Source organism: Candidozyma auris, chromosome 1 (genome assembly GCF_003013715.1).
Source record: "Candidozyma auris chromosome 1, complete sequence".
In the NCBI taxonomy this organism is placed as follows: domain Eukaryota; kingdom Fungi; phylum Ascomycota; class Pichiomycetes; order Serinales; family Metschnikowiaceae; genus Candidozyma; species Candidozyma auris.
In genome coordinates this window covers 2383998-2407343 of record NC_072812.1, presented here as the reverse complement: position 1 = coordinate 2407343, position 23346 = coordinate 2383998, and the positions used below count along the sequence as shown (strand labels likewise).

Here is a 23346-nt window from a genome sequence, read left to right as displayed (position 1 = left end):
CGGCAAGGCCGCTGGAAAAAGTGGTGCGTTATCTACATGATCTTGACGCACCTTTACGACCGCGGCCAAGAAATAACGGTCCCATAGACAGGTTTGACTGGTTTCTTTACAGGGGAAGATCAGGGGCAGTGACATAATCCATCGTTTATTAGTGACACAATGCTTCACTCGCTTAGACGAGGTGACGGTGGGGTGTTTCACTGCCTCAGCCGTTCTCACTCTGTAATTCCACAAAATGCGCATTTTGTTCGGTTTTGTGGTTCGCGATGTTCAGCTGAAACTCTCAATCCGGTCGGGTTTACCTCTTCTGCTTTCAGCCAATCGCCACGCTCCCGTGAACAAGCCGCACTATTCATCAAATATTTCGCTCTATCGTGCCGCAATTAGTTTTCGCTACTTGCCCAGTGCTCTTAGTACTTTTGCTTGACCAACCATGCTATAGTCTTTAACAGTGGTTACTTTTAGATTCTTACACATTTGTCGATTAAAGTCACACTCAATCAGGTAGCTGTTATAAGAAATCCCTGTTACGTGTAGGAGCCCTCCTTCAACATGGTCTGGTACAGAAGCATACCGAAATTGCTATCTGATACATCTGATTCGCTGCACCGGCAGCAATATCGCCTGAAGGTACGCAGCATGGTACGTCTCGACTTATGAATTTATTACTTTGCATAACAAGAGCGCTTGTTAAACCGCCATAGGCTGTATTTTCCCATTATTACCCTGCTTGTGTGTAGCTTTATCCCATTATACAACTATTATCGTAAGCGATTTGTTTGAGTCGTCAGCATCGAAAATCTCATCAAGCATATCCACAGCAACCTGCCAATCGTCATCTGATCCCATGACCACAAGGTCTCCGTCTTCATCCGTGTACTTGAGCTTGCTTATGACAACATCGTCGTCTACTCCAGAGCTCAGTGCTATGTGGGACGATATGCGCAGATGGAGCTCGAAAAATGACGCCCCACTAGGGATTATGAGTGGTTGCTCGATTGTTTTATCGTCATAAATTAATTTGATTGCAATCAAGTGGCCATAAGAACCAGACTCATTGTGCGATTGCTGTCCGTTCATAGATGAGCCAGACACCCGTGATGAGTGGGGCTGGTTTCTGCTGGACTTCATCAAACTCATCCCTGAAGCTGACGAGTTGACTCTCTGATTGGAGGGGGCTCCGTCATAACGAGAAGGATGCGACATCGAGTCGTTGTAGCCGTACTCGTAAAAGTCAAGCGCTCCCTGTGAACCTCGGGAATCAAGAGCCGTTCTGTGACGGGGATCACATTCGTAGTCTTTGAGCTGCTTTAAGCAGGTCTCCCATTGTGACCTGGCCTCTTCCGTTCTGTAACGCAATCTAAACTCTCCCTTCCCTCGATCTTCAGACATTCTCCAAGAAATGAGAAGCCAATAGCCAGGCAAATTGAGTGAGGCTACTTGATATATCTCGGAGACATACACTCTGCATTTCAACTCGAGGGACGTCTTCTCCTTGACACTATTGAGGTTTTCCAAAAGATTTGCAGTCGAGTTAGACATACCGCTATTACTCTTCTTCCGTGAGGTAAGGAACTCTCTCATTTTTTTCTCCTTATGCTTTGATTCATGTGATGGAACCTCGCTGAAGAAAAATAAGATTTGCTCAAATAAACAAGCAATGTACTCTTTTTCAGTGGCCCCATCTTTCGCCTTTACAGCAACGGGAGTATGGTATAGGAGTTCACCTTGATCTTTGAGTGAGAAACCACGCCAGTTGTTTACTCGCTCCATTAAACTCTGACAGAAACCGGCATTTTCTGCTCGTCTCTGCGCTTCATTTACCTGATTAGCAACATCTTTCAAGGCGATACTCGCACGCTGTAGCTCAAGATAGCATTCAGTGTCTGAGCAATCACTGTAGGCCTTGATAAGCTCCTTGATCAACAAGGGGTACTTACAAAGACGTTGAATAGGCTTGATGATGTATGATTGTAGCTCGAATCCAGGATCAAGAATAGATGAAGCCTTGCGAAGTGTTGCGGCTTCACGGTTGATGAGTTCGATGGCAGCGACCTGATTTATGGTCCACGGCTCGTAAGCCTTGAATGGACCATTTGATGCATGTAAAAAAATTGAGCCTATGCGCTGGTATTTTGTAGGAACATTATAGTTGCACTCAAACCCGTTGAGAATTCTTCTGTGGAAATCGACAATATCCTTCAAGTTTGGAAATAGTAGATGGAGCTGCTCGCTAGATATATCAGCAGAATTTGCGAGTTCGTTTCTGTACTCTAGAAGTAGCTCGAGATCAGAGAGATACTTTCGTTCAGTTTGTACCAACTCCCTAAACACTTTTTGCTTGTCGTCGGTAAGCTTTAGCTCACCAATGTCGGGTATACTGGCATCATCAGTCGAGACCCCAGCTTTTTCAAGCAAAGAATTAACCAACTTCATTATTTTGAGGAGATCATGCGTGCTGTCCAGGAGAACTTCGGAGGCGCTGACGTAAAGGGAGGGATCCAGCTCCTTGTTACTTTGGTAGGCCATACTGAGGCCGAGAATATTCGATTTTGTAGACTTGATATCATCACTGGCGACGTATTTGATTGGCGCATTGGGGAACGCAGCATTGTACAACAAGCACAAAGGAATTCCCTGTTGAAATAACTTCGATAGCTCAGTCACCGGGTCAGTGCTAATGCTTGTAGGAAGCACGCCTGCGGTGAATGTGAAGATGCAAATCTGGTTCCTCTCCCCCTTCTTGTCGACGCTCTGATTCGAATGAATCGAAAACCCTGCAGAGCCCACACTCACCCTGAAGGCATTGGAGCTCGATCCGTCGCTCTGAAGCTGCTGAGGCAACGCCAACGCCTGCTGCTCAGCACACCGCTCAGCTGCCGTGTAAGCTGCGTTCAAGTAGGGCGCCATTCCGTCGATCTTGGCCATTGCCCGTAGCATGACCTTGGCTTTATGGTACAAGTGATCCTGAGCAGACGAGGTTCGGTTGAGCAGCATGTTCAGCGATAGAAGCGGGCCCGAGGGCACGCGGGAGATGTTTGTGGAGCTCAGGTTGACGCTGGTGGAGGAGGCCGACGAGAAGGACCTGAATGGAGGATGCGGTTTGTCCATCAAGGAGAGATTGCAGTTGTGGATGGGGGGTTATAAAAAGTGATCAAAGGGGGGTAATCGACGGATGTGCCGAAAATTCAATGTTTTCCAGACGCCTTTCTTCGTTAGGTTATCGCAGACGAGGTGGTCGTGCGGGGCCCAACTCTGTGTTCACGAGAATAGGAAAAAAAAGGTGGGAGCGAAAAATAAGGGGAAAAAAGGTTCACGACCCATACGCGCGACATATATGAAGAGACCCTAGAGGAAGAGGTAGACGGAGAGACAAATGGGCTTTGTTGAAGTCGTGTGTAAGAAGGGGGTTCTTGTAATTTCTTTTTCTCTTTTCATTTCTTTTTCTTTTTTTCTTACTACTAGTGATTGCCTTTTTTGCCCTTTTTGGTAGGCTGTGTTCTTGTATCTCGCAGCCACCGAGGAGGCTGTAGAAGTACACTGTAGACGACAAAGTAAGGGTATGGTTATAGTGGGTGTTTTGGATTTGAGCAATTATCAAGGTCACTTCTGACATTTGATCTCTTTATATACGTACGCAAAAGACAATGTACTGTTATAGAATTGGTTTGTAGGAGTCATGAAAAGGACGAGCAACCTTAAGAAACAGCATGTGCATACCGTTGCTTGAAATAGAGATCTAAGAAGTGACCAGGCTTTTTGCTCTTATTTTTGCTGGAATAAAACTTTGTGGGCAATTCTAGAAAAGTGGTAGCGACGAAGATGGTCCGAGTCACTGCTTTTCCTTTGCGATCTATGTAAGGAAGAAGCGGAGGTCTTTTCTTTCGGTCGATTGCGTTCAAAAATTTTGGGTGAAAGAAAATTCGTATTGTAGCATCGGCAAATAAGTACCCAGATAAAAGCAATTGTGTTGTGAGTAACTAGTCGCACTTAAGATGGTGTACTCGTATCATTGCTCAAGACCGGTAAAATATGTGGCACTCTAGTCATCGTTGGGCAATATGTGGAGTTCATGTGAGTCTTCGCTATTATCAAGTCTTGAAAGATAATTTCTCAACAATGATACATATGAAAAGCTTTATCAATAAATCAGTCAATATGGGCACTTGCGTGAGACGAGGAATTGTATCACATCGATGATGACACACGCTTCCATTCTCTACTTTCTGACCTCTCTCTCCTCATTATGAGTTTAGGCGACAGATATTAATGAGACTTCTAAGATTTGCAAGCATGCTTTCTGGGAGCTAATATGTTTCAGGATGCATTTCAGTTGATAGACTGGAAGGGGTTGTTCTATGAGCGAGTAGGCTCTTGAATGTTCTGGGAAATATTTCTTCAAATTAGTCGGTTGTATGTGTTGCTAATTGGCTGCAAACCTCATCTCCTTTTTGAAATAAGCTTCTCGTCTACGAAAGGCGCCGCCTCAACAATGCGTGGGACAAAGTATAATCGATCTGGACCCTGGAAAAGTAAGTTCATTTACCGAGAAAGTTTTGATTGATGAGACATCTTTAAAACATTGCTCCAAAGTTGTGACTCATATTATAAAAAAGACTCATTGTGACTGGATGAAGGCTGATTCTGTAGTGTAGTAACTTGCAGCGTGAACAGATAATGTGGAAGATTGCACTTGGTCTCCACACGGAACTAAAGGAGGCTTCTGAGAGTTATCAAAAGTCATGGTTTGTATCACGTTAAATCGTTCAACCTTATCCAATTTATAGAAGTCAGGTATGGAGAAGAGTCAACTCGTGGACTGAATTACACTGTTTGTTTTTTCAACACAGCCTGAGAGATCGATTACACTTAGTAAAAGAACCCTTGAAAAGACTTCTATGGTGCACTTACACCAGGAAAAAAAAAAAAAGAAGTCATTAGGAGATGCGTAACAAGAAAATCCTTTTGCAAAATTATGGTCACTTGCTAGATTTATTTGAGGAACCTCTCCAAGTAAAAGCTAGACATACTCTCGATGGATAATAATCCTTTATTAGGCGGTTCTGTTCATTTCATCCCATGGACTTCTTTCTCTTTTTTTTTTTCGTTTTTTCTCAAAACACGTATTCAAGTTTAATTTTTCATATAGTCCGAAATGTAGTCAGAAAGCTTGTAGCCTCTAGGTGTATCATATATTATGATGTCAAACAAATTGTTATTATCATATTGGTAGGCACTTATACTAATTGAGCTGTTATCCGCATATATTTTGATACATTCCTTTACTCCTTCAACATGTTCTTCATTTACATATGGTGCGTGTTCTTCAAAATTAATTATGATTTGATTGTCATCACAACCAACTTCTATGGTTGTGGCGTTACCACCTATAATGCTTTCAATGCAAGATTGTAAACCCATTAAATCATATGCTAAGGCGAAAGATAATAAAGATAATATTCACGATCTAATGAGGAGTATTTGAATGATCTGCATCTCCCAGGAATACTCTTTTTTTTTAATTCACTATCGCCTTGGCAATTTTGGTGTTTAGACTTGATATGACGCATAAATCCTTGTGAATTATATGCAGTACCGCCCATATACAAGTACTGTTCATACTGTACACACTCCATTTTCCCTGTAACAAGTGGCTCTGTGGCCGAGCGGTCTAAGGCGGCAGACTCAAGTTCTGTTATCGTAAGATGCGCGTGTTCGAATCACGCCGGAGTCATTATTTTTTTTTTCAACAACACACCTCCAAAACTCCTCCAAAACCAACTGCATCGTGGCTTACACAATCACAAACTTCGTTTACATCAAGCATCCGCCATGGCTAGAAGAAAGGACCCAAAGAAGGCCCAAAAGTCGGCCTCGGCTAGAACCACGGCCTCTGTTTTTCAGAACTACAGCGAAGAGACCAATCCAGAACCCATTTCTCAACCCACGGAGAAACCAGCTCCACAAAGAGAAGTTTTGACGGATGACCCTTCTCAGTACAATTTTCCATGGAACGTGATCTACGAATTTCAAGATTTCTTGAACCTTTACATGGACTTCTGCAAAGCTGCCCAAATCATGACAGTACTATACATTGGCCAGATATTCTATGTCCACTCCACCAAAATGAACGACTTCAACACATTGTCCTCTGTCGGGTTCAGTATGCTAGGTGCAATTTTGGCCTTATGGCTTAACCACCGCTCCATGTTGAACAAGCACAAGGAGCAGCCAGAAAGGTTCAAAGAGCCCGTGTTGCCTGATTTCAACACCATGTATGCGTTTGTCATTCCAACGTTGCTGTTTGTTCTTTTGGGAGACGTCAAATCGCCCTTTTTCCAAGTGAACTTGGCATTGAACAACTTTGCCATCAAGAACCTTCATGTGGTTGCAAAAATGCTCTCGTCGTTTGTTTTTTACTACATCTACAACGACAGCGAGTCTGTGGACGTTTTGTCCTTTCTTCGAGTGATCTTCACTTATTTTGCATTCGAATACATTTTGGATAACTGGAATGAGTTAAGCGACGAGTTGGAAACCTCAGTGAAATTGACTACGATGTTGCCCGCAGAGATCCACATGATCTGTGTTCTCATGGTCAATTTGTTGTACAATTTTGATGTTAGAACAATGCCCTTTGCTTTGGTGCTTTTCCGTGAACTTCTTATGGCCCTCATCGTGGCAAGTTTCGTCTCGTATCAGTTGTACTGGGTCTATTTGAGAATGCAGCAAAACGCTCTCAGAAAGACCCTTGCAGTGTTGATAGCTGTTGTGTTCTGTGCTGTATTCTACTTCGCCATGGATATGCTTTTCAAAAGAGAGTTGCACGACCAGAACCCCGTCTTGTGGCTCGTCTATTACATTTTGCAATCGGAAGAACGTTTGCACTTGATCGGGTACTGGATTGTTTGTCTTTTAGTGGCCATTCCGATTATTTTTGGCATGGCTTACAACAACTATATCAGCCTCAACATCCGCAGAAAAGTGTGGCATTTTATGTTAGTAATCTGCTTGGGGTACCCAGCGTTTGTTACCCAACCCGAATTCACAGCGATCGCTTTGTTGGGATCTCTTGTTGTGTTTATGGTGATTGAAATGATCCGTTGCACCAGAATCACTTTCCTAGGAGAGTTCTTGTATACCGAGTTGAGGTTTTTCCAGGACGAAAAAGACCTCAAGGGCCCACTCAACTTGTCGTACATTTTCCTTCTTGCTGGTGTTGCTGGTCCCTTAGCATACGGCTACGTGCTTGGAGACGTGGTCAATTTAAGATCTTACATTGGACTTGTTACCCTCGGGTTGGGCGACTCCCTTGCGTCGATCGTAGGAAAGAAGTTCGGCAAGATCAAATGGAAAGGTGCTCTGAGAACGTTGGAAGGCACCATCACGTTCATGGTGGTTACCTTTGCGTCGTTCGTCGTCATTGACTTCTACCTTTTGCCGGAAGAAAACAGAGTCAAAAATTGGGAAAACACCTTTATTGTCGCCATGGTGGCTGGAATCCTCGAAGGTTCAGCTACCCTCAACGACAACATCTTGATCCCATGCATGGTCACTTTAACCTACGATCTCCTCAACCGGACGTTCTAGATTGGTCTGAGAGATGAAAGACTCGAACAGAAGTACGTTGGAGTAGCGCTAAGCAGTTTAAGCGACTAGGGCCGTCAAGATTTCAAAATTGAGGGGCGGCGCAGCGGAGGCGCCATGGAGCAAGTTGCTGCAAAAGAAGTGTCTCAGAGCTACGATCGAGTGGGCAAAGTGCATGAGGCAGCAAAAGCACCGTAACTAGTGGGAAATTTTCATTGGCTTTCGTTTCAGGAACCTGCGTCGCCACCGTTGGAAGGCTGGACCAACACGCAGGAAAAGAAATGAAGATGATTCGACTAGCTTCGCTTTGCTGATGGACTTCCGAGATTGAGTTGCTATTTGTGAGACACCCATCGAGATAGTGCATAAGTAAGCTGCAGGCAGACAGGTCAGAACGCAGCAGGAAGCAGCAGAGCCCTCGATGGAAGTGGGCAACAGCTGCGGCAAACGGTGGTATCGAACAGAGTCCTTTTAAGGACACCGTTCTGAGTGGTCTGATATTTTTAAAAAATTCAAAATCGATGGTTTCACGCCAAAAGTCTTGCCTTGGGAACCAAAGCGCTGCTTCCCTACCTGCAGGCGCAAGCTCTTTCTCACTCTCTGGCTCACAATAGACTATCTGCACACAATTGCGGCGTGTGCTTCCCTTGGGCTGATGACTGAGATGTTTCAAGACATCTCAATTTTAGTCCATCTACCCGACGTGCTTAGAGAAGCCTCAACTACTGCCTTTTCCCTGAACCACTGTTGAGTTCATTGCCTTCTCCAAAATAGTCTCGTTTCTCATTGGCCATGTCTGAGTACCCGATATCGTGTATATCGTGCCGCCGCAAGAAGATCAAGTGCAACAAGAAGAAGCCGTGCAATCAGTGTGTGAAAAAAGGGGTCATTTGTGAGTTTCCAAGCAAGTTTCGTAACATTAACATCCAAAATGAGCACGACTCCAACGCCCATCTGCACGAAATGAGCCCCATGAGGTCGTCGTCGCAGCTGCTGTCGAACTCGACGCTGGAGGTGAGTCGATTGCATGAGGAGGTCGAGTTGCTACGAAAGGAGAAGTTGGCTGTTCTCCACGAGAACTTCAAGTTGAGCCAGAAGAACTCGGAGTTGCGGTCTAAGCTTCAGACACTAGGCCGAACTCAGAACGCTGAGCACGACGATGAACATGGGATCGAGATTGCTGGGGAGACTACAGAGCTCGGTGAAAAATACTACGGGCCTTCTTCGTCCAATTATATGATCGAAGCGCTTCGACTGAAGAAGGATCAGAACGAAGAGTCGGTGTCGAAGTCGGATTCAAGCAGTACGCCGTTGAACAATGAAAGTCACCCGACGAAAAAGAAGCAGGACGGCTCAGAATCCGACATGGACACCGATGGCCACCACGGCATTGCGTTTGCGAAGAAGTCGTTGCCCTGGTTGATTCACCAGGACGGCACGCACGAAAAGAATCTCCATGTCATCAAGAAGCTTGTGGGCTTTTTCTTTGAGCACAGTACGTACCGGTCGTTCATTTCGAAGCCCCTTTTGCTTGAGTTTGTCGATAACTACGACCGTATCACCGATAAAGACTGGGAAAACGACGATGATCTTCTTCTCTTGCATATGGTGTTGATACTAGCAGTGTCTCGTCTCACGCCGAAAAGCTACAACGACCTTCGCCTCTCCGATAAGCCCGTGGACTCTATTGTCGCCTTGCATAAACGATGCCAGTGTCTTGTGAAGAACGTGCTCTACCGTGGCTTCACTAAGCTACGTCACAACCTATTGAACGAGTCCATCATGACTGTACAAGCCTACATTCTATGCACTGAGTGGTACTTCATCGACCAGCGTTATGAAGAGTCGTGGTCGATGTTGTTCCACTGCTGTGCCGTCGCATATGCCATTGGCCTCCACGTTATGGTTAATATGAGAACTACCAATGATAGTTTAGAAGAGGCCCCTGTCAAGTTGGCGGCAATGTCCGGAAAAGAGGATTCAAAGGACGGATCTGCAGACAACAAGGTCAAGGTTGAAGATAAAGACGACGGATTGTCTCAGGAGGACGAAAGCGGCGGTGACATTCCAAGATTTAAAGTGTGGTTTGCCTTGAAGTACATGTGTGGTCAGCTTTGTTCTGTTTTGGGCCGTCCAAACCCGATTTCGATCCAGGTAAATTCGGTGGTTCTCTTCACGTCAAACCAGGAGAGCCTTCAGAAAATTCGTTTGGACTCAGAGAAGACGCAGGTTCAATTGAAGATGGGCTTGAGTGAGTGTCTTCGCTTGTCAAACATGATGCTCATTGAAAGTTTTATGATGAACTTTACAATTCAAGACGTGATGCGCTTGGACGCTCGTTTTAAGGAAGAGTGTGAAAAGCTCAAGTGGTTTGTCAGTCAGGAATACCAAGCTCTGCACTCAAGTCCTACAGACTCCGTTGATGCAGCATGCCACATGCCTTTGACTGTCGAGAGAGAGCCTGCAATTGTGGACTTGATCATCTTGCACATCAACAGAGCCAAGTTGCTTGAGCCTTTCAGTAATCAGTTCTTGGGACCTGAAGAAAACAGATACCTTATCGAAGCTATGTGTGAGTCCATTTCCAGGTTTCTTGACTACACTGTCGAATTTTGCAAGGATTTCTTGCTGAGAGTTACGCCGCAATTTTTGAATCTGGAGGGCCGTGCTTTAAGTCGTACGAAGCTTGGCAAAGTGTTCCGTATGGACCATCCTTTCCTCAATTCGTTCATGTATCAGGGCATCATTGTCATCTTCACGCTTCTCAATTATAAAGCTAAAGAATTTGTTCAGGGTGAGTCCGACACTTTCCTCAAGCATGTTGAGCAGAGGCTTAACGATCTTTTACAATTGTCCTCACAGCTTACCGAGCAGTTGCGTGAGGATGTCAGACTTTGGTCTACCAACATCCTCTATTTGATCAATAAGGATCTCCAGCATATCAACACTCTTTTGAAGAAAAGAAAAGATCACCACCAGAACAATACAGAGAAAAATGGCGACCTAAATAATGAAGAGCTTGACAAGATTTTGGGGTTCTCTTTCAAAGACCCATTTTGGCTTAATGCTGAGAACATTCCCTACTATCTTAGCAGTCCTTCAGACGATGAAATGGGTCCTCAGGTAATGGGAGATCCTTCTTACGATAGAAACATGCAGCTGGCTCAGTTTGGGCTTGATGTTATGGACCAATACAACATGCAAGAGCAGCAACAGTATGCTCCAGCGTGGAATCAAGACACTGGCAATATTCCTTCTCAGCAGATGCCCCATCCGGATCAATTTTCGCAACAGGTACCTCAGCAACAACCAATGCCTCAGCATCAACAATTAAGTGCTCAGCATCAACTTCAGCAAAATCAGACGCCCCAAGCGCCTCATGTCCAATTTTCGAATGTCCAGCAGCCGCTGCCCATGAAAAGCAGAGAATCGTCACAATTTCTGGTACCTAGACCTGGCAACTTTCAGCAAATGGACCCAAAATTGCCGCCACATCAACAACAGCAGCATGCAATACATACTCCATTGGGAAGAATGAACCTAGGCGGCGCCATGCAAGGCAACCCTCTGGGACCTACTCAGGCATCTCAGGGACCCCACCTACCTCATCAGGGTCACCATATGCCTATCATGAATAGCCAAATTGAGCATTCTGGACCCAAAGGTATAAGTGCAAATCCACCCTATAACAACGTCTTGAGCAATCCTCAAGCTGACGGTAACATCAATCAGCAAGAGGAGGATGACGAGAAGGAGGCGGCCACTGAGCTCAATTATGCTCAGTCAGCTCAGATGTCGAACATGCCTCAAGGCTACTACAATCCTCCATACCCCGGGTTCCATGGCCCTCAGTAACCACGTAAATCTAGATAATGCATCACGGTTTTCTTGTAGACAGTGACGTCGAATGATGATCTATCAAGTCTCTATTTTTGCAGCCAACGCGGAACCCTGCAACGGAAGTAGTAGATGTGGTGAAAGTGGAAAACCTGCACACAGGCCCACACAGGCCCACTCCTAAAAGCGGAGTTTTTTGAACCGATAGCGAGATCCACCAACAGCAAATCGCCCAATTCAAAACTGCTGTTTAAGATGTCGTTCAAAAACATATTCAACAAGCAGAATTTGCGGTATATCTTCACCACCCACTTCTGGGGCCCGGTGTCGAATTTCGGAATCCCCGTGGCGGCAATTATGGACTTGAAAAAAGACCCAGACCTTATTTCTGGACCAATGACAGGCTCGTTGATATTGTACTCGTTAGTTTTCATGAGATACTCCGTGGCCATCAGTCCCAAAAATTATTTGTTGTTTGGGTGCCATTTTGCCAATGAGTGTGCCCAGTTAGCGCAAGGGTACAGATGGGTCGACCACCACTACTTCAGCAAGAAAAAGGTCGAGGCAGCATCCTCATAACGCATTTTTTACCGCCACCTAATTTCAATAGAAATCCCTAGCAATCACACCCATATAATACACTTTATCATTCGAACAACGATGTAGGCTTGTTGTTGTGCTGAGTAGGGCCAAACACCTGCTCACCGCCATCGTCCTCACCGGATGTGCTGTAGTCAGTGTCTCCATCGAGAACTTTAGCTCTCTTGTGTGGAATTTCCACAGGGGTCGAGCCGCGCTTTCCGTAGGTGACAATGTCACCCATGGAGCTTGTTTGAAACGAGTGGTTGGAATCAGGCTCAATGCTCGGTTCTCGCCGAGGAGGAGTCCCGATATTCGTGAGACGGCCAGATGCAGATGCATTTTTATGTCTAACAGGCTCTGGTATCTCTCTCTCGGGAGCCCGCTGTATGGCATGCCCGTGAAGAACATACTTGTCACGATTATCATCATTCTCTAGTGGCTCGCCCGCACTGGCGGTAATTAGGACAAGAGTAGCTGTTACCGGCCCTGACGTGTGCTCTAGAACTACGGGGTTTCCATTCCCCTTGAAGTACGCCTCAAACAGCGCTTCGGGTAGCAAGTCATCGTCGTAGTGGGCCATATCTCGCATCGAAGCGCAGCAGGTGATAAAAGTACGGAAGTCCTTGAGACGGAAGTTGATTGACGCAGTGACCCCGTCCAAGTTCAGCTCCATTAACTCGTCGATACTCATCAGAATCGTTATCAGCATGGGTTGCTTCAACAACTCCCGGTCCTTCACCACCTGCTTAGTGTGAGCCACGAACAGAATCTTGGTCAGCTTCACATCGATCATGAAATCCTCCGTGGACACAGGAACAATATCAAGAAACGACTTCATGGTGCCCGTCTCCATCTTTAGGTGTTTGCACTTCCCCAAATCGTAGTCCTTTTTGTACAAGCGTGGAATAAGCACTTCCTGCGGTAGCACCGGTTGGTAGTTCATCAGGTATTTTTTGACAATCATCTTCCGCGTCAAGATCTCGACCAATATCTTGAACTCCTTGTTTCTTGGAACGTTCTGGTGGCAGTCGAGCCGGAGGCAGATGTAACTGAGCCCTCCAGCGTCTAGGTTCTTGAAGAGCACCACCATGTGCTTTGTAGACACAATGCATGAGTACGACAGAGCGTTTGGGTCTAGCTCGCCAGCACGAAAGCCAGAAACCATGATGTTTGCCGTGTCAAACAGAAATTCCCGAAAAAAGTGCTTTTGAAACGAAATGTCTCCATGGCTTGTTCTTGACGGGTTCACCGCCAGAAGCGTTAGGCCAGTTGCGGTGATGGTGAACTTGATTTGGTCCAGAACCTGGGCCAATGCATTGACCGCACGAGACCACACGCTGATGTTTTTGGAGCTGTCTATAGCGGCGACAAATGACATGGCATGGTGGAAATCACGGTGGAGCCTAGCAAGAGTGGTGATGGATCCATATCGAGGCGTGCAGGAATGGGTGCAAAAAAACACCAGAAGGTGGGTGTTGAAGGGTAAACATAAGGGCGATGATGGCAGCCGTTTGGGCAGAACTGTATCTTTTAGCTTCATCGCTACAGTATGATGCGTTCTTTGTGAAAGTTTAGGGGTTAAGGTTTCTGGCACCTGCGGCCATTTGCAAAACTTCCACGATCCGGCGCAGTCCATACATTACCCAAACCGCCAAAGTTGCCAATCCGGCAAACAAAACCTGCAACACTAAAGTCCCCAAACAAACAACACGACTACATATGCTGTACAGACAAAATCTTTCATTTATCGGCAATGTCCTTCCATCTTCCAACTGCAATTCCCCGAACCCCTTCATCTCTTATCTATCGGTCGCGAAAAATCCACCATCCTCACCAATTTCCACCATTACCTTCTTCTTTCAAAAATACAACCAGCCATGCCCTCGATCCTCATCATCAACCCCAACTCATCCGTCAGTGTCTCAGAAAACCTCCGTCGAACCGTGACCGCCCCGCCCAACTCCACCTTGCACTTCTACACGGCTCCTTCAACAGCTCCTCCAGAGATCACCGGCCACGAGACTCTGGCACTCTCTGAACAGGCTGCGCTTCCAGACATCTTGGAAAAACGCCTTCTTGACCAGCACGACGCGTTCCTCGTCGCGTGCTACTCAGATCACCCGTTGGTGGCCTCGTTGGCCAAACACACGCAGAAACCTGTGCTAGGCATAATGCAAGCGACGCTTTTGTATGTGTATGCCAGCGCCCGGTTGCACAAGCTGTTCGTGTTGACCAGCACCAGCGGGTGGTTGCCGTTGCTCGACGAGGCGATCACGAGATTCTCGGGCACGGGCTTTTTCCCAGAGAATAAATTCTATAGGTCCAAAGCGCTTGACGTGCTGGTTTTGGACTTGGCTGACCCCTCGGAGTTGGCGAAAATCACCGATAAAGTGAGCGCTTATTTGTGCGAACTCCAGGGCGTCGATTGTGTGTTGCTCGGGTGCGCAGGCATGGCTGGGCTCGACAAGAAGTTGGCAGAAAAGTTTCCGGGCGTGAAATTTGTCGACAGCGTCAAGGCCGGCGTGGAGTTTGCCGTGGCAATGACCAGGATGCCGTAAAGGTTGGAGGTGAGGTCCATCAGTTTCAGCCGGCAGGCCCTGGAGTCTGGGAATCTCGAATTTCGCAACCACTTGACATGCACTACTGCCACTGTCTCACCCCACATATCCCTATCTACCACCTTTCTTCTCACTTTCTCTGCCCTTGTCAACATCCCGCAATTGCCATGAGTATCGACGTCTCAGACACAACCCCGGTCAATAAGCAGCCCAAGAAACAGCCCAGCTTGCTTGGGAGGCTTCTTCGCAATAATAACCGCTCGCCATCTCCCGAGCTGGATCAGTCGCTGACCCCGGAATCGTTGCCGCCGTTGGCGGACCTCCAGTTGTCGGGATACGCTCCTGGAACAAAACATCGTGTTCTTGACGAGGAATTGGCTCTGAATATTCGGAACTTGCTTCCTCCTCGCTTGCAGTTGTACAACGAGTGGGAGCTCTTGTACTCCTTGGAGCAGCACGGCATCTCGCTCAACTCTCTATATCGCAACTGCCGCCCAGAAACGCAAAGAAAAAAGCTCAGGAAAAAGAAGGAGAACTCTCATAATGACCAGACTGGGTACGCTGAAGGTGTCATCAAGAACATGGTTGCTTTTGGTGATCCGTCTCGTAACAAGGGTAGTAGACCCCATGGCTACGTTCTCGTCGTCCAGGATGAGCACAAGAACAAGTTCGGCTGCTATATGAGCGAACACCCGCACCCGCTGGAACATAAGCGGTACTACGGCAACGGAGAGTGTTTTTTGTGGAAATGTGAGTGGTACCATGCGGAAGAACTGGGCAAAAGGCGAAGAGAACGCAGGTTCAAGGCATTTCCTTACACGGGACTCAACGACAACTTGGTCTACTCCAACGTCGATTTCATAGCTGTGGGCTCCTCCCACGGGCAGAACGGTCTATATATCGATAAGTCGCTTTATTCTGGGGTGTCTTATCCGTGTGAAACGTTCGGCAATGAAATCTTATGTGAGCACGTTCCAGGAGAAAAGTATGGCTCCTTCAAGATCATTAATCTTGAAGTATGGAGGGTAGGCGAGCTAGATGATGACTGAAAACTTTTGATTATATTTCGTGAAAACCATGCCGTTGAGGATGCTATATAATGTGTGTATAATAATAGCATAAATGCAAATAAAAAAAAAAAAAGAGAGTTAAAATTTTGTAATCATGCTCCATCAAGATAGTGTGTGACAGTTGACAGAGGTTTTATCACCAAGTTGAATTAGATGAAAACCGGGCCCTTGGTGTTGTTGAAAGCAGGGCCAATATCCGAGCAAATGTTTATGTGTTGAAGAATTGAACGATGGAGTAGTATCGAGCTGATGCCTAAAGCGAACTCACCTGAAGACCGTCAAATAGGTCGAAGATGATGTTGTTGCCACTGGTGAAGTCATTGTTGACAAAGTTGCACAAGACAAAGTTATCACCAAAACTGGTTAATAACCTGGAGAAAGCGTTGATTTTATCTTCCTCCACGAGCTCTGTGATGGTCTTGGTGTGAAAGATTTTTACCCACTCGTCAAGCAAGCGGTACACTTCGTCCTTCCAGGCCAAAAAGGAGATCTTCTCAACAATCGTAGGCTGCAAGATCTCCTCGCCGGGGAACACACCCCATGTGACAGCGTTGATGTCATCATCGTGGGCATTTGTCAACAAACTACCCAGCTTGTCGACGGCATAGTACGTGATCACAGAGTGAGCATCTTTCGCGTTGTGAGCTTCCACTCTGTTCAACAAAGTGTGAACCAAGTCCTTGTGGATGAAAAACTCCAAGTATTGCTTCTGATAGACGAACCCGTTCTTGGGACCCCAGCCGAAGACCTCGTGGTTTGATTTAACAGCGCTCAACGCAGGCTGAGAGTTTAATGTAAAGATACCATTCGTGTTCATCTCGATCAAAGCAGGCTTCAAAACTTCCGTATCATCCCCAATTGGACCATCACTCCACGGCAATGACTTGATCTCACCTTTTAAGTAAGAGATCATGATTTGAGAGAGCTCCTGTAAAGATTGAGGACATCCCCAGAGCTCGTAGGCACGTTTTGGCGACTGGCGCAATAACTCTGTGGCAGAAAGATCAATGTCACCAAAAGCTGGCGATCTGGAGTCACCCCAACGGCCGTTGGGAAACTCGTCCCATCCGGATGTACGAGAAATGTAAGAGTACTTTCTGTTCTGCCAGAAAATTGGACGAATAGATTCCTTGGAACGCATTGGGTGCAAAGATTTCCTCCATGGTAATTCGTCACCGACGACAGCGTTGTCCTTGACGTGTTCAATCAAGTTGAGGTGTTCCAACACCATGATTGTAGATCTCTCAAGATTCATGGTGTAGAAGTGCAAGTGGTTCACGTAGCCAGAGTCAATGAGCTTCTGGCACATTTCCCCAACCAAAGCAGTGCCTTTCTCTCTTACAGCGTAATCGTCCTCCTTGATAGGGTCCAAGGCATCCAAGAAGTGCTGAGGAATCTTGATCTGAGACCACTTAGCTCTTCTTATGAAAGCCGAGTAAGTCGAGATTGGCATGATGCCTGGAATAATGGGGATCTCCACACCGATCTTTCTAATTTTCAGACACCACAGAATGAAGTTGTCCACGTCGTAGAACATCTGTGTTATGATGAAATCAGCACCAGCGTCAACCTTTTCCTTCAAGTAACTCAACAACTTGGTTTCATCTTCCTCCTCCGGGTGGCCCTCGGGGTATGCTGCTATACCGATGTTGAAATGGTCCCCGTAGTTCTTGCGAATGTAGCGGATCAAGTCCTTGGCATATTTGAAGTCGCCGGTGGATTCCGAGCCGTCCAATGGTGGATCGCCTCTCAATGCCAAAATGTTCTGACAGCCCGAGGCGTGTGCTTTTTTCAACGCTTCATCGATCAATTCTACCTTCATGTTTGTGCAAGTCAAGTGCATACAAGTTTCCAAGCCCAACGTGGACTGGGCGGTGTAGACCATTTCATTTGTCAACGTCGACGATCTCCCGCCAGCGTTCCACGTAATGTCAATGAAGATCGGGTTCAACTCGTACATTCTGTCCATTCTGTCGTAAAGATTCTGTACACCTTGGGAGGTTTTGGGTACGAAGAACTCGAACGAGAATGTTGCTGGGGGCGGGTTGGAGCACGAATGTGCATGTTCCAACTTCTTCGAGATTTTCATTGTACACTCTGGAGAAGATAGTTTTGCGAAGTAGTAACTTCAGTATTGATAGCTTCTCTTTTTTTTTCACCTCCGGCCTTGATCACTTATATTAGGGCCCTTTGTCCTGCAGGAAACGTGGTAGACTCACTTAATCTCACATGAACCGACCATTCCAAGGAATGACCTCGGGTCGGAAGACATTTTTACCAAAAAATTCTGGCCTGAACTTGATGTCCATTTGGCTTCAAATTGATGTCTTTTATGGAATTATTCTTTTGTCTTGACCTTCTTTTGGTAGATCTCTTCCCAGCGCCAATATGCAACTGTGATTCACAAGCGCACGTGACTGGAGACCATGAGCGGCGGTGTTTTCCTGAATCGGCCTCTGGCCGCGTCCGCAAAAAATACCATACCTAGCGGGCCCCGCTAGTTCAAGTATAATGCTGATCCTGCCTATAGTTCGTCGTGAGGAACGTTTGCAGTACTACCGTTTTCGAGCCCATTTTTTTGCAATCGTTGTATTTCTGCGTCATAGTGGACCCACTCTGGAATCAGACGCTGTACTCTCTCCAATTTGCCTTCTTTACGGAACGGATCGCTGCACAAGTCAATCATTTTGGCTCGATCCTTGGTCTCGTCAGAACACCAAGTCTCACACCAGAGCCAGTCCTGATGTAAAGTATGGATCGGAATCAGCCTTTGCATATTGTTGGGCAAATCTTGGTCTAGGTTGGCGAGAGAGTCTTTGTCGCTTGAAAGCTTTTGGTAGTGTGTTCTGAGCCTGTCTCCAGCATAGTGCATCCTAAATTGCTTTAGGTCAACGACAAACAAAGCGCTTATGTGGTATACCAAGTCGTTTTTCAACACATTCTTCCAGTACCCCTGTTTCCAGAATCTGTAGCCTTCAGTCTCTTCTCTAGAATCACACATAGGCGGGAACCCGTAGACCTTGCCTTTGAGATCGGTGTCAACCAATTCTTGCAAATCTGCTCTAGCAATTTGATCTGCATCAACGAATATGACTTTCTCTAGTTGATTTGGAAATAGAACATCCAAGAACAATATCTTGTATCCCCATACCTGGCGAAATTTTTCTTTTTGCTGGCGAAGCCAAAGGGGCCATTTGTATGATACGAACTCGTACTCAAACCCGTAATTGTCTGCGAGTATGGGAAGTCGGTTAACGAATTCGGCGCTCAAGAAATTGCGAAGAAGCCAGAACTTGACTGTTGACTTTGTGTGCTTCTTCACGGATACCATCATTGCAGACAAGAACCTCTCGTACAACTTACCACTGGCAAGCGAGAAAACATTGACATCGGCATTCTTCCCGACTGAAACTTCCTTCTTGGCTCTAGCAATCTCCTTCTCTGATTTCTCTTGGAGTCTTGGATGGATTACGTTGCCATGTAATGAGAAAACAGCCAACTCCGTGCGTTCAAGCGGCAAGTCATTAACATCGTATTTGTTGTCACTGGCAGAAAGCAAATTGTAGATTTGTCTTCCTTTAGAGCCCTTCTGGATTTCTAGGTTCCACACATCAGGTTTAAGTTGAAACTGAACGTATCCTAGTGTATGCATCACAATGGCATCAAACACAGCCTCGCCATTTGTAACCTCCAATGTTAGTGTTGCGATGGACTGAGCTGTTTTAACATCCTTAGCATACCCTTCAACAATCAAACTGTCCAAGGTGTAATTCAACTCATGTACACTACCGGGCTCGAACTCATCATGATCTAAATCACCAATAGAACCTTTGACGTAAAGCCATCTCGAAGGAGTATCTAGTTCAGATGAGTATTTGGTGGAGCTCACAAGGGCATCAAAAGCAGCTGCGTGACACAGGCCAATAAATGCTCCTTGATCATTGAATCTAGGAAGCGATGTTTCAAATGCCGAGGAGTAGAATCTATCAACACTTTTCGATTCAGGCACAGCTTCTAGAGGTTGCATCAAGATTTGCACATTCACAAACAGCAAATCTTTTAAAGACTTTATGATTGACACAATTTTCTGAGACGCATCAGTTAAGGGATTAACGATCGCTAGAACATCCACAAACTTCATAGGGTTCTGATCTGTAATGTTAAGAGCGTTGGTAAAGTCGAGAGACGAGAAATCGAAGCGGTCAACGTCAGCTTGAAACTGTGAGTCTTCAAGGAAGAATGATCTCGCGACAACTGAGCTTACCAAATCAAACCAGGCAAAGTCATCATATCCACTTTTCTTGAAGTGCATGATACCTTTCCACCTAAAAATGTCAGGATAAGCGTCAGTCAAATCTTTAAAGATGCTGAGACGTCTCCTTTGTTCAAATTCAATCAACTCAATGAGCTCTTTTGGTTCAAAGACTTCCGTCAACTTGAAGTATCTAGAGTTGAACAACATTCCCGCCTGATGCAATTGAATCTGATGCTGCTCAAGAAGCCTTGCTTGACTAGGCAGAATTTTCGTGTAAAATTTGCTTTTTGCTTTAAGTGTCTCGGCCCTGAGTTTTTCAATAGAATGGTCCGTCAAGGGCGCCTTGCCGTACTTATTAAAGAAGTTGATCAACAACGAATTATCCTCGGAAATACTGAATACCCTTATCTCCAAAGACTTATCTTCATAGGTCTCAAGGACCTCTAGGAGCTTAGCGAACTGTGACAAAATGATTTTGGAATTGAAATCTCCAATAAGCCAGAATGTTCCTGGAGCATCATTAAGTTTATTTATCTTTCTGAAAGAGTAAGAGTTCTCAAGTAAATGACTCGAAATCTCTTTATACCTGATGTTACTAAGATCTTTTGGTGACACGCGAGAGTTTCTGGTGTCTTTGGAGTCCTGAAAAAGAACTGCTTTCAAGGGTTTTCCAGTGTCATCGCCATTTCTAATTTTTTGTTGCAACAATCGAACATCATTACCCATCTGCTTAGTCATGGCAGTCTGCCAAGGCGATTTCATATCGTGGATGACCCCGTTGACTATGACAGAAGGTGCGTCAAGAGAAAATTCCCGAACAGTTCTCTTATAGTTTTTGAATTTTCCTTTGGACTCTTCAGAGACTTCGACTTTGTCTAGAACGGCTTGCTTTTCTGCCTCCGTACCAGCTTCGTAATATTGATATAATAATGCAAAAGCTTCTTTCGCATCACTCACACTGAGGATATGATAGAATTTCTCAGCAACTTTCTCATCCTCATCCGATTCGACGAGCGGAATGACACCGACCTGTTGGGGAAGGTTTCTGTCAAGTATGATCTTTGCAAAAGTAAAGAACACTTTCACCTGAATCGAACTCGAAAAGTGAATGGCAAAGGCCAACTCGTGGGCGTTTTCTCTTAGTGGTGGGACCTGTCCAAACTGAAGCATACTGGCTTCTCTTCCCAAGTAAGCTTCTTTTCTATTGATATCGTAAAGATCATAAGGATCATCTTTCTCGATGTTATTGAAGTAGACGAGCCCGCCCGAAGAAGGGTCACTGGCATCGTATTCGTGCTTATAGATAGCATATCTGTTCTCACGATCACCACTCCTATATTGCACTTCCTTGAAAGCACTCATAAGCGCATACTTTGAGAAGAGCAACTTGCTTTGTTCGGTAGTAAAGCCTAGCATGTTCATCTTGTGGATAAGTTCGACCTCCGTTTTCAATTTTTTCACAACGTGGGGGAGGTCCATCTCAAGCTTATGGACTGAAGCACCATTTAGATAAAGACCCACGGAGTCTTCTGAGGCTCCTTTCTTCTCATTCAGTCTAGCAACGGACTTCACTGTTTCGAAGTTCACTGGATTGTTTATAAGCTTGAGGTATGGTGCGTAAAGAGGAAAATTGTTCAAGATCTCCTCAAGAAGCCCATATCTGGCCGACCCTGGCTGCTCAAGAATCAAAGCAGTGATCTTAACAGATAAGTCGTGATACTCGTCACTATCAAGAGCTCTCAAAGGCTTCCCTTCTTGTTTAACATCAGCAAGGAACTTCAGGAGATCGCCATTATACTTCACCTTGGAATTTTTTTTTGTTCCGTTCAATGCTTCTTTAGGCGTTATCACTGCACCATAGCCAGGAATACTAGCACGATCTTTGTAACCTTCCAGAGGCACGTACCTCCACGTGAATCTAAGCTTATCCGAAGAGGAAAATTGATACAACGTCTCGAACATCAGTTGAAATCTAGGTGACTCTGGTGCCCCATACAAAACAAGCAATGGCTTCTTCGAAGCTTCTCCAACGACTCTATCGAATTCTAACGTCTTTTCAGATACCTTTGAGAGCTGCAATGCGTACAAATCCGCATCAGAACAGTAAATTTTGTTTCCATATTTCACCCAAGAAGCCAGGGGATCAGTAATTTCATTCCCAAACGAATCCTTAGCACATTGCTTTTCAATTGATCCCAATGAAGGCTCAACTTCACGCTCGTAGTGCTTGTAATGAGCCACAATTCTCGGCGTATAGATCTTATTTACCAAGTTGAGATCGACCATACCCTTAGCGACAGGCAGTAAGTTTCCGGTCACTGCCTCGTAGTACGATTTGTCTGTGAGGGCTGCTTGTTCACCTTCATCTTCCTGATTAGCTTCAAACCCTTCTTCATCGTCCTCGTCCCAATCGTCTGCTTCAGTCTCTCTTTGGTACAACGCTCTCACTGCTTGAGCATATAGCGACTCGTTGTAAGAGCTCACAGCTTCAATGAGCTGGAGGGCGAAAGGTGCCTCTGGCCAATCAGCATGAAGCTTCACCAGCACAGAACTTGCCGAAACCACTAGGATACACAACCATATATGTGCTAGCATCATCAGTTCAATAGTAGTGTAGTTAGAGTGAACGTCGCCAAGTATGCTACTACTACTACATCAGTGCGCGAAGAGCATCAAGAGATCTGACTACCACATACCTGCTCACCCACTTGTAAATAGTTAACATGCTTAGAGTCGCTAGATGGTTTTCACTTCTGAGGCGACTATGGGCACTGAAGTCGCTTGTTGATGTGCAATTGAAGCCTGACAACTACCAGGCTACTATCACCAAGTATGGTTGGTTTCTTGTACCCAAGACCCATGTTTCTGATGGCTGGACGCTGGCTGAGTTGAATAAGGTACTTGAAAAGCTACCTGAACTCAAGGACCAAGATGACAAAGCACCCTTGACATTTGAGGATCCTAGATACGAGAAAGTTCAGGAGAAGATCGATGAGTGGGCAGATACTGTGGACCTCAAAAAGATGCCTAAAGTGGCCGTGCAAACAGCAAAACAAAAAAGGGAAGCAGCAAATCAAATGCTATATATTAAACAGTCCCTTGGGCATACGCAGTCAAGACCAAAGTCTGGTGGAGCCGACACGAGGGCCAAACATGAAAGAGTAACTTTTACTCATGCATGGAACTACTTCAGAAGCATCAAGGGCTCTGAGTTTCGAGAGAAGGGCGAGCCAAACGATCTGAAGAAGATTTCGAAGATGTGGGCTCAGTTGAGTTATAACGAAAAGAACGTTTATAGAGAGCAGTATGTGGAACTTCTCAAACAGGGAAAGGAAGTATTCCAGGGCGAACTCGTGGACCGGAGAGTGAAGGAAGAGTTCAATCAGCGGAAGAAAGAGGGTATAGGAAAAGGGAAAGGGCGAAGAAAAAAGTCAGCTTCCGAGTGAAATATACTAGC

At 45.6% G+C, this 23346-nt stretch overlaps 10 protein-coding genes and 1 non-coding gene across 11 annotated transcripts; 7 read left to right on the top strand and 4 right to left on the bottom strand. All coding sequences in view use genetic code 12, as the record gives it.

Moving 5' to 3' along the window:
* Positions 1-750: 750 nt before the first annotated feature.
* On the bottom strand, positions 751-3111 carry CDC24 (Rho family guanine nucleotide exchange factor CDC24; the record flags this gene model as incomplete). The annotated part of the gene is made up of 1 exon (XM_029032492.2): positions 751-3111. The coding sequence occupies one exon, from the start codon at positions 3109-3111 to the stop codon at positions 751-753; it is 2361 nt and encodes a 786-aa protein (XP_028892807.2).
* Positions 3112-5652: 2541 nt separating this feature from the next.
* CJI96_0001135 lies at positions 5653-5734 on the top strand. Its single transcript has one exon. It is a non-coding gene; the product is annotated as a tRNA-Leu (tRNA).
* Positions 5735-5832: 98 nt separating this feature from the next.
* Positions 5833-7590, top strand: CJI96_0001134 (dolichol kinase; the record flags this gene model as incomplete). Its single annotated transcript, XM_029032491.2, has 1 exon — positions 5833-7590. The coding sequence occupies one exon, from the start codon at positions 5833-5835 to the stop codon at positions 7588-7590; it is 1758 nt and encodes a 585-aa protein (XP_028892806.2).
* Positions 7591-8379: 789 nt separating this feature from the next.
* CJI96_0001133 (uncharacterized protein) lies at positions 8380-11442 on the top strand (the record flags this gene model as incomplete). The annotated part of the gene is made up of 1 exon (XM_029032490.2): positions 8380-11442. The coding sequence occupies one exon, from the start codon at positions 8380-8382 to the stop codon at positions 11440-11442; it is 3063 nt and encodes a 1020-aa protein (XP_028892805.2).
* A 237-nt stretch (positions 11443-11679) lies between these two features.
* Positions 11680-12003, top strand: CJI96_0001132 (pyruvate transporter MPC1; the record flags this gene model as incomplete). Its single annotated transcript, XM_029032489.2, has 1 exon — positions 11680-12003. One exon carries the CDS (start codon positions 11680-11682, stop codon positions 12001-12003), a length of 324 nt encoding a protein of 107 aa, XP_028892804.1.
* Positions 12004-12070: 67 nt separating this feature from the next.
* Positions 12071-13384, bottom strand: DDC1 (Ddc1p; the record flags this gene model as incomplete). The annotated part of the gene is made up of 1 exon (XM_029032488.2): positions 12071-13384. The coding sequence occupies one exon, from the start codon at positions 13382-13384 to the stop codon at positions 12071-12073; it is 1314 nt and encodes a 437-aa protein (XP_028892803.2).
* Positions 13385-13883: 499 nt separating this feature from the next.
* DCG1 (Dcg1p) lies at positions 13884-14564 on the top strand (the record flags this gene model as incomplete). The annotated part of the gene is made up of 1 exon (XM_029032487.2): positions 13884-14564. One exon carries the CDS (start codon positions 13884-13886, stop codon positions 14562-14564), a length of 681 nt encoding a protein of 226 aa, XP_028892802.2.
* Positions 14565-14731: 167 nt separating this feature from the next.
* Positions 14732-15613, top strand: OXR1 (Oxr1p; the record flags this gene model as incomplete). Its single annotated transcript, XM_029032486.1, has 1 exon — positions 14732-15613. One exon carries the CDS (start codon positions 14732-14734, stop codon positions 15611-15613), a length of 882 nt encoding a protein of 293 aa, XP_028892801.1.
* A 274-nt stretch (positions 15614-15887) lies between these two features.
* On the bottom strand, positions 15888-17723 carry MET13 (methylenetetrahydrofolate reductase (NAD(P)H) MET13; the record flags this gene model as incomplete). Its single annotated transcript, XM_029032485.2, has 1 exon — positions 15888-17723. The coding sequence occupies one exon, from the start codon at positions 17721-17723 to the stop codon at positions 15888-15890; it is 1836 nt and encodes a 611-aa protein (XP_028892800.2).
* Positions 17724-18158: 435 nt separating this feature from the next.
* KRE5 (Kre5p) lies at positions 18159-22484 on the bottom strand (the record flags this gene model as incomplete). Its single annotated transcript, XM_029032484.2, has 1 exon — positions 18159-22484. The coding sequence occupies one exon, from the start codon at positions 22482-22484 to the stop codon at positions 18159-18161; it is 4326 nt and encodes a 1441-aa protein (XP_028892799.2).
* A 128-nt stretch (positions 22485-22612) lies between these two features.
* On the top strand, positions 22613-23335 carry CJI96_0001126 (uncharacterized protein; the record flags this gene model as incomplete). Its single annotated transcript, XM_029032483.1, has 1 exon — positions 22613-23335. One exon carries the CDS (start codon positions 22613-22615, stop codon positions 23333-23335), a length of 723 nt encoding a protein of 240 aa, XP_028892798.1.
* Positions 23336-23346: the final 11 nt, after the last annotated feature.